Source organism: Myiozetetes cayanensis, unplaced genomic scaffold (assembly GCF_022539395.1).
Source record: "Myiozetetes cayanensis isolate MyiCay16 unplaced genomic scaffold, myiCay2020 scf17, whole genome shotgun sequence".
Classification (NCBI taxonomy): Eukaryota; Metazoa; Chordata; class Aves; order Passeriformes; family Tyrannidae; genus Myiozetetes; species Myiozetetes cayanensis.
In genome coordinates, this window is record NW_026087378.1 from 3983298 (window position 1) to 3999937 (window position 16640).

At 47.4% G+C, this 16640-nt stretch overlaps 1 protein-coding gene across 1 annotated transcript; it reads left to right on the plus strand.

The window, feature by feature from the left end:
- Positions 1-7718: 7718 nt before the first annotated feature.
- GFRA3 (GDNF family receptor alpha 3) lies at positions 7719-16426 on the plus strand. The gene is made up of 8 exons (XM_050312211.1): positions 7719-7811; positions 11415-11690; positions 12388-12480; positions 12903-13248; positions 13327-13436; positions 14464-14598; positions 15563-15693; positions 15983-16426. The coding sequence occupies exons 1-8, from the start codon at positions 7763-7765 to the stop codon at positions 16121-16123; spliced, it is 1281 nt and encodes a 426-aa protein (XP_050168168.1). The 5' UTR covers positions 7719-7762; the 3' UTR covers positions 16124-16426.
- The last annotated feature ends 214 nt before the right edge of the window (positions 16427-16640 follow it).

Genomic DNA, 16640 nt, shown 5'->3' on the forward strand with positions numbered 1-16640 from the left:
GCAGTTTACTGAAAAACAAATTCAAGCTGTTTATCACACCAGCATTCCTGGTACCTGATTCGATGTCCATACAGTTGATCTACTCTCACGCAGAGCTTTTTTTCCATACGCCCCACATTCCGTTCAGATATGCCATAGCATGTTTTAACAAACCTGTGTGCCTTCCTCCCGCTCTACCCCGGGGTTTGGTGGGCAAAAGGCAACACGGTGAAAATGGGAACTGCCCACTGGTGACGAGGTGTTGGGAGTAATGGGTTAAAAGTGGAAGACTCAGGAAGAAGATTGTAAACTTGCAGCTGTGAATTGCCCTTCATAACCCGTGTGAACAGCAGCCCGTGATTCCCCTGGCATGGACAAAGAGCATTTCAGTGTAATGTAGCAACTGTTACTTGCTCGTGATAATTAAAAAAAAAAAAAAAAAAAAAAAAAAAAAGGCATGAAATGGGGGTGATGAGTAGGGCTTACAAAGAAAATACTGCTTTTCTGTTCGTATTCTGCTAGGTGCCAGAGGAAAATGAATTGCAGTCTACACTTGTGTATGTTTTACGCTTCTCCCGCCCTACGGAGCAATTCTGTAGGCTGCGATTCTGGGAGGCGTCCGTAGTCATTTATCAGCTGGGAAAAGTGTCACCGTATCCGCTCGTCCTTTGGGGATGGCAGAGCCCGACCCGCGTGTTTCCAACCCCGCGTGTGCGGGGACCGCGCCCGGGCTGCGGGGATCGGCCCCGGCCCGACCGACAGGGAGCGCTCTGCGGCTCCGGGACCCTCCGGGACGGGGGGACAGATCCCGGGACAGGGGTGACAGATCCCCGGGACAGGGGGGACAGATCCTTGGGACAGTGGTCAAAGCCCTCCTGGGACACGGTCAGAGTCCCCTCGGGACAGGGGTCAGAGCCCTCCCAGGAGAGGCATCAGAGCCCTCAATGGGACAGGCGTCAGAGCCCACAGAGGACAGTGGTCAGAGACCCCTGGGACAGGGGCTGAAGTCCTCCCAGGAATATCGAATATTCTTGAGCCTCCCCAGACCTGCACAGGCGGTTGTTCACCCCGGGGCAGTCGCTGTGCCACAGACTGCAGCACAGCAGCCCCTGCGTGTGTTTGCTCCAGAAGAGATGGTGCTGTACAGCTCTGTGTCACTCCCAGCTCTTCTGCCTCTCCAGCCGTGCCACTGACCAGGGCCCCGGGGATCTGACTAGGACATCTTCCATTTTATTGCAAATTATATCTAGATCATTGGTGTAAAAGAGGTGCATGAGCATAGCTGTGATGGTGCCTCATCTATTGGCACAGCTTCCCCTCAGCGTGAGTTAGTAAAAAATAAAACAGACCAAAACCACCACAACAGTGTCTATAAATAGCTACTAAAAAAATTGGGCAGCTTTACCCTTTTGGTTTGCACGCAAAACCTCAGAGACAGGCCTTCTCACACATTAGCCAAACAGCCTTAGTGTTCTGGAGCACAATTGCCTATGGCCCACGGAGTCTCCCTTTACATTTGTTCTGGCTGACCTTTGTGTCAGTATAAAAACCTCAGTTAAAATCTGAGTGCAGTGAGGTATCCTCCTCAACTGTCAACACTCTTGCTGATAGCTCTTAAGGCAAGTACTTTGTTGGCTGCTTAAAGAGAACAGAAGGAGTAGGAGGGAAGAAAGGATTTTTCTGAGGACAGACAAAGAAATTGGAAATCCTAGAAACCTTGTTGCTGGGGCAGAACTAGTAAAGAAAGCCTCGTCCATCTGGACAGAGCAGCTCTGTGCTGTGGTACAAAGTCCTGCCATGTATCACAGAATCACAGAAGCACAGAGTGAGCTGAGTTGGAAGGGACCCATCAGGATCATCGACTCCAACTCCTGGCCCTGCACAGGACACCCCAACAAGCTCACCCTGTGCCTGAGAGTTGTCCAAAGGTTTCTTGAACTCAGACAGGCTTGGTGCCATGACCACTTCCCTGGGGAGCCTGTTCCAGTGCTCAGCCACCTTTTGGGTGAAAATTCTTTTTCCTGATACCCAACCTAAACCTCCCCTGACTCAGCTCCAGCCATTTCCTCGAGTCCTGTCACTGGTCACAAGAGTGAAGAGATCAGTGCCTGCCCCTCCATTGCCCCTCGGGAGGATGTTGAAGACCCCAATGAGGTCTCCCCTCAGTCTCCTCCAGGCTGAACAAACCAAGTGCCCTCAGCTGCTCCTCATAGGGCTTCCCCTCCAGACCCTTCACCTTCCTCATGCCCTTCTTTGGACACCCTCTAATACCTAATGTCTTTTTTATATTGTGGTGTCACAAACTGCCCCAAGAACTTGAACTGAGGCCACCCCAGTGCAGAGCAGAGTGGGACAATCCCCTCCCTTGCCCAGCTGGCGATGCTGCCCCTGATGCCCCCAAGGACAGGGCTGGCTCTCCTGGCTGCCAGGGAACACTGTTGACTTAGTAGGAGCGGCTCAGTACCTGGATCTTTCCTGGTAGCCTCTAAAGCACCTAATGTGGTTGATAAGATGTAAAGTAAACAGCCCCCTGGCTGCTGCTCTGCTGCTCTGCCATGTGCCCATCTCTTTTACAAGCAAAGAGGAGAAAATTGTCCTGCAAGCCGATTCAGCTTCACTTGAGACAAGGAGAATATGCATCATGGACATACCAGGATCAGAACATGATCACAATGCATCACATAAGTGTCTTCGAATCAAAATACAGTGTAATGCATTATTAAAGATACTTACTTTTTCTGTGTTCTCACCTCTGAAAAGGCTCAGACTTAAGGTAGTAGGGCAGCACTGTTCTAAGGTGTTCCTCCTTTTTCTCTTGAAGAAATATTTTTGCTTTTCTTTTACAAATCATTTTTCTTCTGAGCTGCTCACGCCTTGGACTGGTTCTGTCATCCAAGCATGTTCACACTAAACACTGCCTTAACTAGTTGGTGGAAGAGTCTCTAATCCAACACCTCTGTGCTAGGCAGTACTACCACCAGCACAAGAGAAGTCAGCTCTGGCTTTTACTATAAGTTTGGATACAGACTCCAATACATCTCTACATAACCTGCTCTTGCACTGCACCAAATTCTTAGTGAAAAAATTTCTCACAGCATCCAGCCTGAACAACTCAAGCTAGAAGCTGTGGCCATCATCACTTCTTATATCATCTGCCATCTGGATTTGCTGTCTTTGCAGCTCACCTTCAAGTAGCTGTAGGCTGATAGTAGATCATCTGTGAAATTCCTTTTTGCCAAGCAAACGCCCAGCTCTGCTAATCTCTTTGTAGGTCCCATGCTACCATGTTGGTAGCCCTCCACTGAACTGTCTTGAGTTCCTTCACATCCCCCTTGATCTTCAAGGGGCAGGAAACTGTGCACGGTGGTCCAGGTGTGGCCACACAAATAACTTCCTTCAGTCTCTGGCCATGTTCTTCCTAACACAGTGTGGTGTGTGGGTTGTCTCATTTGCAATCAGAGCTTGCTGGTATCCATGGCAACTGCCAGGTCCTTCCAGTGGGGCTGCTCCTCAGCGACTCAGTCCTCAGCCAGGAAAGATGCATGGGGTCACTCTGCCCTGTTACAGAACTCCATTCTCCTTCCTAAACATCAGAAGGCACCTGTTGACCCAGTCCTTTCATTTCTCCAAGTCCCTCTGGAGTGAAGCTCTCATTCAGCATGTCAATTGCTTACTCTGAATTTTTATCATCATAAATTTCCTAGTTCCTTTTTCCTGTAGGATGACTTACAGACAGTTATTCTCCACCAAAGAGAGACTCTACCCATTGAGCTGTATGATTGAAGCTATCCAGACAGACACTTAAATGTCTTGACCTTCCTGCTGTGAACCACACTGAGGCTAAAATACAAGAGCAGCTTTGAATGCTTTATTCACAGGAACAAAATAATGAAATTATCTGAGCCAGAAGTGGCCAAGTACACCAGGTACTGAAGCAGAAAACTATGGGCAGCTGCTATGGATGTGAAACCGCTGAACTTTCTTTGGCAATGAGCAGCCAAGGCTGTTTGGAGCACTAGCACTCATGCTAGGAAATGGAGGAGGTTTTTATTTGGTTTTCTGTAAATATAGACATAAACTTCTACCAGGTTGTTTGCATTAGGTTAATATTTCTGCAGTGTACAGGTGTTGCTATAAGCTGTGAATATCTGCTGCCTGTCTCTAGCCCTGCAAAGAACGGAGTGTGGTGCTGTAAATATTAGCCCAGGCAGAGAGTGTTTGCTCAGCCCTCCTCTGTGCTGCCTCCCCCAGCAGTACTCTGATAGTGCTCCTGACAAACAGCCCAGGCTCAGCATCTCCTGCACCACACAGCAACGTGCTCTGGTTTTGGCTCAAGGAGGGTTGTAGTGATCAAAGCCTGGCAAAAGCAGCAGAAGTACCAGTGTGCTACTGTCTTGATCAGATTAGTGCTGCACAGAATAAGGTATGACTGAGTAACCCAGCACATACTGCAAACAAAATACTTCTGTGGTAAAACCCCTTCTTTACTGGCTGTGGCAGTCGTGGATGTGGAGAAGAAATGTCTCGCACATCACCGGGACTGCTGCCTGCTTTAATGCAGTGATTTCAGAGGAAAACTAATGATTTTTGTTCTCAAAAGGGCAATAATGGAAAGGACTGTCTTTTCCATTAATGGGAAGTCCTCCCCAATAATGGAAAGGACTGTCCATTGCTGTTGATTTGAACAGAAGAAGGAACTATCCTGCAGATACTGCAGGGCTCTTCCTGCTGCCAAAGACAGGAACAACAAACAAGCAAACAGCACCAGCATGGTGAGTGGGTTTCGTGTTTCACAGAGGACCCCTTTATGCACCTTAGACAGAGTATTTTTTCATAAAACAAAATACTGGCAAAGATCTGACAAAAATTTATTTACCATGAGCCTTAGTCACATATTTGTTTCATAGAGTTATAGAATCATGTAATCGTTGAGGGCAGAGAAGACCTTTAAGATCATGGAGCCCAGACATTAACTCCAAGCCACTGCCAAGACCACCAAGTGCCCCATTTACATCTCTTTTAAATCTTTCCAGGAGTGGGGACTCCACCACTGCCCTGGGCAGCTGTGCAAGGGCTGGACAGCCCTTTCTGTGAAGAAATTCTTCCTGATGTCCAACCTGAATCTCCCCTGGCACAGCTTGAGGCCATTTCCTTTTGTCCCATCCCTTGTTCTCTGAGAGAGTGAGAAGGTCCCCCTGAGCCTCCTTTTCTCCAGGCTGAGCCCCCTCAGTTCTCTCAGCTGCTCCTGGAGCATTCCCTGGGGTTGTTGTGACCTAAGGGCAGGATCCATCACTTGGCCTTTTTAAACCTCATGCAATTGGCCTCAGCCCACAGACCCAGCCTGTCCAGACCCCTCTGTAGAACCTTCCTACCCTACTACTGCCACCCAGCTTGGTGTCATCTGTCATCACAGGACCTTACATGAACCTGCAAAGAGCAACAAATACAACATAAAGCACAGAACTGGGGCTAAAAGCTGAGGAAATCAGATCAGAGTTGATCACTGTTTATGTAGCTGTTTGAGAAGGTCAAAGGCCTAGACCTTGCATGGAATTAGAGAAACTGATTCCTGACATATTTTACATTACACTGGTAGGTGACCCTCACAGGTCAGAGCTGGCCTATACAATTTCAGATGGAAAGAATGATGAAAGCCTCAGTCGTGAGAGACTGGTAATTATCCAACTCTCTGAGATGTGTAATGAGGTTACAGTGCTGGTAACCTCAGTGTGGGGAGGGAGGAGTAACCAAATAACCCTGTATGTCGTGGGTCCTAGGCAGAGATACACAGAGGTCTGCAAAATCAAGAAAGGGACCACTTCCAATGCAGTCATAGGCTGTGCTGGCTATTGAAGAGTAGTAAGTTGACCAACCCTTTGCCAAATATCAAGTTAGAGGTCCTCTACTTGGCCATTTGCCAAGGCACCCTGAAAACACAGTTACACATTCAGTATGGAAAGGAGAATTTTTCCTTTCCTTTTATGTCTGCTGCAGAGCATAATTCAAAGGTAAGTTAGTGAATCATTTCAGAGGGCTTTAGGTGAAGATTTATAATCACAGAATCAGAAAAACAATCTGGAAAGGAACTTGAAAGATCCTCTACACTGTTCTCTTGTACCAAGCTGGACTGACCTGTCTACAGCTGTTCTTAAAGCTCCTGAGTACATATGATCTCTTATTTTTCTTCCCTCTCTTATTCTTCTTCCCTCCCCACGAAAGTTGTTATCCTACTATAGAAAAAAATGTATTACTCCTTGACAAATCCATCTGGGAGACAAATAGCAAGTCTGTTATTTTCCTAGAGCTTGAAAATTAATTGTTTGTATCCTTACCTTTATCGAGGCTTTTCTCCTGTGAAATGCTGGCTACCAATTCACTGAGTTTACTGAAATCCACCTTTGCTTAGGAGAAGTGTAAAAAGAGCAAAATAGAAACAACATATAAAGGAGCACAGACTGACAATCACTCCCATCCCAACTGCCCTTTACATTAATATTCCTGAAAAGCTACACCTGTCACCTACATCAGGTCTAGCAGAGCTTCCTCTCCTGAGGTTGACATCATCTTCTATATCCAGAAAGTTGGAAACATGTTTCACAAAATCCCTGTACCACTGGTGCTCCCGTAATGAGGGATGTCTGGGGAGCTCTTATCTCTCTCTGCTGTGCAATGGATGATTCTGCATGGTTTTGCTGCCAAGCAGCCTGGAACACAAATGGCAGTGCCCAATTTTCTTTCCTTTTAGCCATCATTCAAATCGTGTAGGAAAGATGCTGCTAAGGTGTCAAAGTACACAAATCCATGATGCCATGAAGGCGTCATCTCTTCTTTTTCTCCTGCCTGTTACTCCTCACAAGTTGCACACTAGTCTACTAATATTCCAGACATATTAGTAATCCAAACAGCTCTCCACTGTGCCACAGTCATAACTTGGATCATGATTAAAAGCTTTCAGATCTACTTGTTTATTCTTACCATGTCTCACAATAACATAAAGTTCACATCAAGCCAGTTCTTGATTTTTCATATTGCCATTACAAATAAATCTCTTTGCTCCTGGTTTTTCTTCAGTCTAACTCCTCTGTTTCATCCTCCTGAATGGTAACTGCAAACAATTAATTTGAAAGTTAAAAAGGCTCTGTCCCATCCACCATTTTCCTTAAGCTCCTCCAACTATTAAACTTTGATTGAACTGCAAGCCATGGTGAGAGTGGCTTTCCTCTCCTCCTTAAGCTTGAAGTACAGCCTCCAGCGTTTGTGGACGGAGTGACTTTTTCGCACTGGTTAATGCGATCTTAGGGTGCAAACTAAAAGGAAGGATCTGTTCAAAAGAAGTACAGCTGCCTAAATGTCAGGTGGGCTCTCGGAAATGCCTGGGTGCACGCAGGCAGCTCCACCAAGGCGGAGCCAGCAACAGGTGAGAAACTGAAACAACACCCTTCACAACAAAGCCAAGAAGCACCAGGGGAACCTAGTGAAAAGCCAGTCAGCATCTCTCCCCTCCAAAAAACACTCCCTCTGGTTGAGACTTAACCATCCTTTACCCAAGTACGCCCCCGAGGGTGCGCAGTCACAGCTCTGCCCTCGGTACCGGGATGCGCTGAAAATCAATAAACAAACTCTCCTTTCGGAGCTCCCCCGGGGTGGGCTGGGCCGGGCCGGGCCGGGCCAGGGGCGGTGCTCGCCGCCCGCACCTCGACGGGGCGGGCCGGGCCCGGCAGAGCCGAGGCGGAGCCGTGGGCGGCGGGGGGAGCGGCGGCCCCGGCGCTCGGAGACACCGACGATGGGCATGGGGCCGGCGCTGCTGCTGGGGCTGCTCCTCTCCAGAGCCGGTAACGGGGCGCGGGGCGGGCAGGGCAGGGCAGGCGGCGCGTCCCCGTCCCTCTCCCGGCGGGCGGACAGCGAGACCGCCCGCACCCCGGTCCCGCTGCGGGGCGGCTGCGGGCGGCGCCGGGGTCGCGGCCGTTCGGGTGACCGATGCTCCCCACGGTGGTCCCCAGGGTGTTCTGCACGGCGCTCCCCATGGTGCTCGCCGGCGGCGGGTCGGAATTCGCGTTTCCAACCGGGAAAGGCGGCTGCTGCTCTGCCCGGAGCGGGGAGTAGCCAGTGGCCAAACTGGAGGGACGCTCTGGGGAGGGGAAGGTCTGCCCTGGGGGCGAGGGGTGAGGAGCGAGGGCCGATGCCGGAGCCGATCCCTGAGGAGCGAGGGGAGATGCCGGAGCCGATCCCAGACAGCGGCCGGACGGGTACAATGCGAGGATGCGTCTGAGCGGGTCCCGGCTGCGCCGCGCTCTCGCTGGCTTTGCCCAGAGCAGTTTTTGATACCTACCCCTCACCCATTCCCCCTCGGGAGTGCTCTGAACCCATAGTTTTTCGAGGAGAGGCTCAGTCTGCTGAGACCAATCCAAGGAGCTCCTGCAGAGATGCAGCTGATGGTTCCGCTCTGCCTCCTATTACTGCCAAATCACAAGAGCCGAGGGTTGAAATTATTCCTCTTTTTCCAGTTAATCTCTTGTGCAGCCTTAGTGGCTGATGTGAGTGGGAACACAGAACCTACAAACGGCTCTGAAGCATTCCTAGACCCTGGCTATGGGATGTCAGTGCTTTACACTCAGGAAAAGCTGCAGCTGCTGAATATCACAATGACTGTTAAAAAATGGGCTGTTGCACTTAAACCTCAGTAGCGCTGTCAGCCACATGGTTACGATAGATTTCTCACACTTTTCCATGTTCAAATGCCAGTTCTTCTTTGTAACTGTTTACAGAAAGGTTTCCCTTCTGTAATCGTCCTCTCTTTCAATACCATGGTGCACCACAGGCAACTGGATATACATATCTATATTGAGTGAAAAGGGAGAAAAAAGATACATTGTATTACCTATCCATTTTTTCTAAGGTATAAATAATAATAGTAGTCTCTTAATTGCTTATCACCTTTTACCTTTTTTTTAGCTATGGAAGGGATTCCCATACCCATGTGCCTTTAACACATTCTGCAACCTTGACCATAGGTCTAGGAAAGAATTAGCTTTCTCATTCTTTCACGTTGTTTTCTGGAATACTTTCATTTAAAAAATGAAATAACTTGTCAAGTTTCAGGGTTTAATACAATGATGTCTGTAGAGGAGGACTGTTTTAGGTTTGAGGTTTACAGCAGCTTTACCTGAACTCACTGTGCTAGCTACAAAGCATTTCTAACAAGAGACTTTTCAGGGAGCTTAGAAAGTCATCGAGTCTCTATGTAAGAGCCAGATGAACTACAAAGTGCAGCAACCTGATAGAAAAATAAAGAAATTTGTACAGATGAGACAAAGGTACCTGTATACAGTATTACTGTAGAAAAAGTAGAAAGTTTGAGAAGCAAACTGGCATAGAATTATGCAGAATACTGCCTACAGCAAATAAACTGATGAAGCCAGCAAAAGGGAAGGGAGTGAGAAAACAAATTAGATGGTGAAGATGATATATCAGGCAATATGAGCTTACCAAGATTTTTTCCTAATCTGTAGTGAAGGCAGATTGAAATAGCACTACTGCACCTGCTGAATGAAGAATGATAGGTAAGATGATGTACCCAAAGAACATTAAAGGTGTGTGTATATATATATATGTTTTTAGCAAACTATCTTGTTCCAAGACTTCATTGTACTTGTACTGTAAACATAGGTTCATAAACTGCAGAAATGAAGAAAGATTCAGACTGAATTCACCTACTTGTGACAACATAATAACAGAATCATAGAAAGACTTGGATTGGAAGGAACCTTAAAGCTCATCTTTCCATCCCCTGCCAGGGGCAGGGACCCATTTCACTAGACCAGGTTGCTCCAAGCCCTGTCCAACCTGGTCTGGAACACTTCCAGGGATGGGGCAGCCACAGCTTTTCTGGGCAACCTGTGCCAGGGCCTCACCACCTTTTGAGTAAAGAATTTCTTCCTAATGTCTAATTTAAATCTCATCTCTATTTTAAAATTGTTTTCCCTTGTCCTATCACTATCTACCTGTATAAAAAGTTGCTTTCCCTCTTTTTTTAGAAGTACCCTTTAGGCACTAGAAGGGGCTTTAAGGTCTCCCCAGAACCTTCTCTTCTCTGGGCTAAACACCCCCTGCTCTCTGAGCCTGTGTTTAAAGCAGAGGGGCTACTGCCCTTGAAGCATCTTTGTGGCCTTCTCTGGACCTGCTCTAACAGGTCCACAACTTTCTTGTGCTGAGGGCCCCAGAGCTGGATGCAGCACTGCAGGTGGGGTCTCACAAGGGCAGAGAAGAGAGACAGAATCTCCTCCCTCAGTCTGCTGGCCAGTCTGATTTTGATGCAGCCCAGGACATGTTTGGCTTTCTGGGCTGCAAGTGAACATGGCCAGCTCATCCACAAGAATCTCCAAGTCCTTCTCTGCAGGGCTGCTCTCAATGTGTTCATCTTCCAGTCCAGATTCATGTCTGGGATTGCCCTGACCATGTGCAGCACCTGCACTTGGACTTGTTGAACTTCATCAGGTTTTTGTGGGCCCACCTGTCAAGTTTTTCCAGGTCCCTGTGTATGGCAGTGTTAGGTATCACCCCTTGGGAGACAACAGTCCATATAAAAAAAAAAAAAAAAAAGCTGAGAAAAAAAAAGGTTTTAAAGATTCTATTGTTTAATCTAAGATTATTTAATACTTCCACATAGGTATATATGTATAATCAGTGCATGTGTCACACAAATATATGTACACACAGAGATGTAGGCAAGGGTTTACAATCAGTCAACAGGTGAAAGCTGGCAGGCTAAGCCTTCATCTGCATTTTTGGCAGGGATTTCAGGGACTGGGTTTTATATACTTAAAATAAATGCATATCAGCACTTCTAGATGAAGCTCCTTGCATCTTATGTTAAGGATTTGTTTTATTATGCAAAAAAATACACGTCCTTATGTTTTCAAGCTCAGTAAAGTGGTTGTTTTTACACCCTATAAATGGCTTTCTCAGTACATCTCTTAATGACCAGCATATACTTTAGTAATTGCAGCAGCACTGACTCACAGCACACAGTATGGTGTTACTATGTGCTTATTGCACTGCGGTTTTCACTGCTCAGATAGAAGAGCTTCTTCAAAGCAGGCCTCAGCAACCCTGAGGTTTCACGGGGATTTACTGCTCCATAAAATACAGAGACGAGTTGAAAGAGTTAAGGGTGATAAAAAAAAGGTTGTATTAAACAAAATTTATTTTGAGAATTGTATTTGACCTTTTGTTCCCTCTTTCATAAATACTCACCCTTTCGTTTTTGAGTGGAGGCAGCTCTTGTTCCTTACTACTCCATGTGATAGACCCCAGCGAGTTCTGCCTCTCACTGCAGAGTCCTTGCTGCAGACAGGATGCGTGCAGAACAATGACAAGGTGCTAGTGTGGCATTCATCCTGACTGGGGTCCTAACAATCTTTTCTCCACTCGACCAGGAGACCTCCTGGCTCTGCCCAGGAGTGATTGTGTCGTGGCAGAGCAGCTGTGCCTCTCGGACTCCACCTGCAATGCCACGTACAGGATCCTGGAAAACTGTGCCCTGGCCAAGACTCGCCTCCTTCCACTGGATCACGATAGCAGGGTCAGATGTCTGAATGCAGAGCTGGACCTTGGGAACAGCTCTTTGCTGCACTGCAAGTGTCACCGGCGCATGAAGAGACAGGAGCACTGCTTGCGTGTCTACTGGACCGTTCACTCCAGCGTGACAGATGGTGAGATGAAATAATAGGAATTTACAGGGTACTAGTAAGGCTTACCCTTGCCTCCCAATCTGAAAACAACTGTGAAAAGGCCACTTCCCAACACTGCAGGTATTGCTTTTGGAACTACATCTCTTAGTTAAGAGAATTCATTACTGCTGTGTTTGATAAGTGGGGAAAACTGGTCTGGTCTGGGACCAGCCCTTCAAATACACCAGGGACTCCAAGATACAAAGACAGCTACTCTGAGGCAGTTAAATTTAGTGCTGTAAAAAATACCTCAAAATGGTCCTATCTGTCCAGCACTGAAAAGGCACTGGTGATTATGACACACACTATCAGGGCATCCCTGAATGTGCTACTGCCTTTTTTAGTGGGATGCTCCTACTTGACCTCTCACTAAAGCCTGTCTGTGCTGCTCAGCTCCTCACTCGTACTGAGGCTGGAAATGCCAGATGACTTAGACCAAATTCCAGCCAGACAAAATGTAATGCTGGGTTTACACACTAGTACCTTTGCATTTTCAGCAGAATCATTCTTGGCATTTGGATTTGAGCAAGACAGAGGACCTCTGAAGTCCAGCGTGAGGAAAGAGCCAGGCATAAAGAAGACAAATACCCATTTAAGAATAAGCAAACAAACAAACAAATAAGCAAGCTGGTCACAAAGCATTTCCTCCACTGCATGAAATATCTTGTATCTTGCCTAGGTTATTTCAATTTGGAGACCTCTCCCTATGAGAACCCAGCAAATGAAGAACACTGGAAGACAGATTACAATAAACTGGCAGCTCTGGTATCAGGTAAGAATTGTAATAGTTACATGATATAGTGCTGCCCTCTTACCTTTTTAGGGGCTAAAGATTATTAGGAATAATTTGGGGTAATGGCCCCTTTACTCAGAGGAATACCTGCTCTGGATACTTTCCTAAATTTGTCCCCACTATCAAGTGTAAATACAGCCACAGATCCAGGCTTATAAAACTGGGAATAACCCACAGTGATCAATTTTATGAAACAAGCACCCTGCCATGAACTAATTAAAAAAATCCTCCTTTGTAACTAATATAACTACAGCGTCATACTGCAGGCACATGCAAGGACTGACTTGCTTTGTTCTCTGATGTTCCCAATCTGGCCATCAAGAAAGGGCTATTCCTGCTGCCACACAGGATCTCTTCTTGGGCCTTGGTTCATGGTTTCTGTGTTGCTTTTGGCTTTACAGGCTCACAGCTAGCGGGAGATGCAACAAATCCGTGCCTGAAAGAAACTCATGTGTGCAATCTGAGCAAGAAGTGTGTTCGTCTGCGCACAGACTACGCCTCCATCTGCACCAGGGCAGCGGGCAGTGAGGACGTGTGTGACCGGCGCAAGTGCCTCAGGGGGCTGAGGAATTTCTTTGAGAAAGTCCCTGAGGATTTCACCAAAAGGATCCTGTTCTGTCCATGTCAAGATGAATTTTGTGGAGAAAGACGCCGGAAAACTATTGTTCCTGATTGTTCCTTCCAGTCTAACACCAAACCCAGTTGCCTCTGGCTGCTGGACTTCTGCTTGGAGGACCCTTTCTGCAAGTAGGTCCAGCAGCAGCAGATGTTGGCCAAGAGAGGAAAACAATGTAGACACTGATGGTCTCGTTTTCCTTCCTACAGATCCCGACTGGCTGACTTCCAACAAAACTGTCAACCTGCAGACACGTCTCCAGATGGCTGCTCTCTGCACAACCACGCTGCGTGCCTGCAGGCTTACATGGGGATGATTGGTAAGTGATATCCATGGGAGCATACAGGGTGGATGCTTTCAGGCCACAGACTTGCAGGCACACTCTGATGCTGTAAAGGACCATCCTGCTCTCTTGCAGGAGATGGTGCTCAGTGTACCAGTGAATATGCCTTACTAATTGATGCCAGTGCTCCCCCTTGCCTCTGAGGTAGAAGCAGCCCAAAGAGAGCTCTTCCATGGCATTTATTCTGTACCTTGTCCCATCCTCTGTTGTCAAATCAGCAGCACTTGTCTGAGATTTCTCAACAGCTGTTTGCATCACCGGCTGGTGCAAAGTGCTCCAAGGGCCTCATCAACAGGGCTCTTTGGGCTTGTGTGAACTAAGTCATTCCTGATGCAGGAGTTACATCCCATCACAGCAGGGATTAAACACTGCATTCCATCACTGCCCAACTTCTATATCCCTGATGGTTTGTTAGTGTTGTGCACACTGTGTTCCCAGGGCCAGCCAGAACATGGCACTACCAGCTGTTTGAAGGAAGGTCGTCTTTGGTTTGAGTTATTTACTGCCAACCAAACTGCCAGTGCTTTTTCAGAGTGGCTCAAAAGAGGAGCTGTGAAGAGCAGCAGTATCTCAGAAGCTGTAAATCTAGACTATACCTTCCATTTTTCCAGATGTGTCTCCTGGTTTTGTGCTAAATGAACACTGGCTGACTGGCACGCTATGGGTGTGCAGTATTTGCCTGGCAAAAGGCACCTGGCCACACAGTGTTACCAGCTGCACAGGGAGCAGGAGCACCTTTTGCTGCCATATGGCAGTACTGGCTTTAGTACCCAGTACATCTCACCATCAGAGTGCCTGAGTCAGGGGTACCAATCTCCACACTTTCTCTGCAGCCCAGCAGACTTCAGGTTGGTTCATCAGGCCTGGGTCACCTGGCTGGGAGTCCTGACCTGGCCTGGGTAACAACACACTTACCACAGTGCAAGGCTTCTGCCTCCAGGGCAGCATTCCCTTTAGTATAAAATGATTCATGATGCTTCTTTCATCCCGGGGTTTGGGACAGGCACACCCATGACACCCAACTATGTCAGTAACTCCAGCGTGGAGGTCTCCCTGTGGTGTACCTGCGAGAGCAGCGGCAACCAGAAGGAGAAGTGTGACCAGATACTCGGCATGTTTGAGAGCAACAAATGCCTTGGTAAGCATCAGTCACATCACAGACCAACAGCTCAGCATGGCGGAATTCAAGTCCTGTGGTTTCAAGATCCCACTTTGCACTGCTCTTGTGTACAGTTCTGTCTTTTTCCGCAATGTCTACATAATCTCCTCTGCAACATATGGGACCAGCCTGGGTCTGCTCTCAGAAGTGTTTCTGTGTCTTTTGGAAACACTCCTGTTCATCTCAAACACCATGAAGCTGTTTCCAAACACCATTCAAATGAAGGGCACTGCAGAAACTTCACAAGGGGAGGTCAGATGTGCTGCATCCATAGGTTGCTGAGTAAGGACGTGTGAGGATTATGGGTCAGGATTCCCCTCCTGTCCTGGTTCCTCTACTCTCCTTTGGCCCTCACTTACTTGATCAAGATAAGCAGCTCCTGAGGCAGCCTGTTATTAAATTCAGCAGCATAGCAGATGCAAAAAATCCTGTTACATGCAACTGTGTAATCCTAAGTCTGTATTTTTTTTTATCTCCCTAGCATTTCAGCAACATACCTTAATGAGATTTAAATATTTAATGTTTGTAAAAGCTTCCAAAGGTTATAAAAGAAACCAGCATCATTATGCAAAGGATTAATATTTAAACCTGCCTCCTGCAGTATAGGAGAGCCTTACACCCAGCACTGTAGATACATTACAACCTAAACATCCCCTCTGAGATACTACAAATCAGCCCCTTACAAAGTACACAGTTGGGAAAGTCACAGAAGGACCCAAAAGTCCTCAAGTACAGTGCAAACACTTTTGCAGCCTGCTCAACCTCAGAAGCAAACCCACAAACTGACAGGCCATTCACCAAACAGAGAATACATATTTTCTAAATCAAGGCACAGAGCCTGTGAGTGCATTTCCTAAAATAGCTTCCCTAGATTTCTGTTCACTAGACTCCAAGACTGCACAACAAATGCACAATAAGACTCCTACTTTCCTTCTGTTTGCAGAAAATGCCATTTGGTCTCAAATGTACCTGAAGCAGACAGCTCTAGAAAGACAGGAAGACTTACCTTACTCATCTTCCTTAAGCTTCCAAGGAGACAGTGCCAGCACATCTCTTGCTTCAGAAATGTCCCAGGTACGTGTTGCTTGAGTGAGTCAAGTAGCCTGGAGACAGGAGTTGAAAAACCTTGGACCTGGATATGTGTGACTGGACATCAAAGCGAGGGATGCCACGTGCATGTGGAACACTGGACCACTCTACCTAAAGCTACTTCTTTCACAGACAAGCAGAAATAGGAGGCCACGTGCCTGGCCACAGGAATTTCAATAGTCTCACATTAGTGCTCAGAACTGGAGGCTCTGCAGCCAGAAGTTTGAGCATAAATGTGTCAAACTGGGACTCATCCCTCCTTTTCATTTCCTAGGTGGCTGAAAGGAAGATGCAGCGAGACAGCTCTGAACACAGCAGTATGCCTTTGGCCTCCTCTGAGCATTCTGGAGCTGCTACTTCTTGGCCTTCTCTGGTTCTGTTCCTGCCCCTGTTGCTGAGCACTAACTTGGCATAAATGGAATCTTCCCTTCCCATATTATTAATCTTATTCCATATCCAGGCACGTCCCACTACAGATTTACCTTTGGGAAACAGAAGGCTTTGAGACAAGAGGAATGGAACAGCCTTAACCCAGAATGGCAGTCTCTGGAAACCCCCCCACCTACTTGCACCCCACTTTCCCCCCCGCCAGTTTGCACTGAGCTCTGCAGATGTGGTTCTCACCATTGCTTCTGCCATGTATGCATTGTGAGTAACAGTCAGGCTCCTGTTCCAGCTCAGTAGTTTGAAACAAAGGTCTGAGCTCTGTCAGAACTTGTGCAGGGTTTGGTTTCTGACTGCAGGGATGACCTGACACAGGATGTCCGCCCACCCCACCTGCTGGAGCTCCTCCTCAGGCCTGCAATCACTGAATGGTTTCTGTTGGAAGGGACCTTAAAGATTATCTTGTTCCACCCCCCTGCATGGGCAAGGGCACCTTCTACTAGACCAGTTTGCTCTAGAGCCCCATCCAACCTGTCCTTGAACACCGC

Bases quoted from the DNA above. Each gene is read 5' to 3' on its own strand.
- GFRA3 (XM_050312211.1), top strand. From the start codon at position 7,763: ATGGGCATGGGGCCGGCGCTGCTGCTGGGGCTGCTCCTCTCCAGAGCC. The intron at 11,691-12,387 runs GTGAGATGAAAT...TATCTTGCCTAG, and splicing joins TCACTCCAGCGTGACAGATG to GTTATTTCAATTTGGAGACC. The intron at 13,437-14,463 runs GTAAGTGATATC...GGTTTGGGACAG, and splicing joins GGCTTACATGGGGATGATTG to GCACACCCATGACACCCAAC.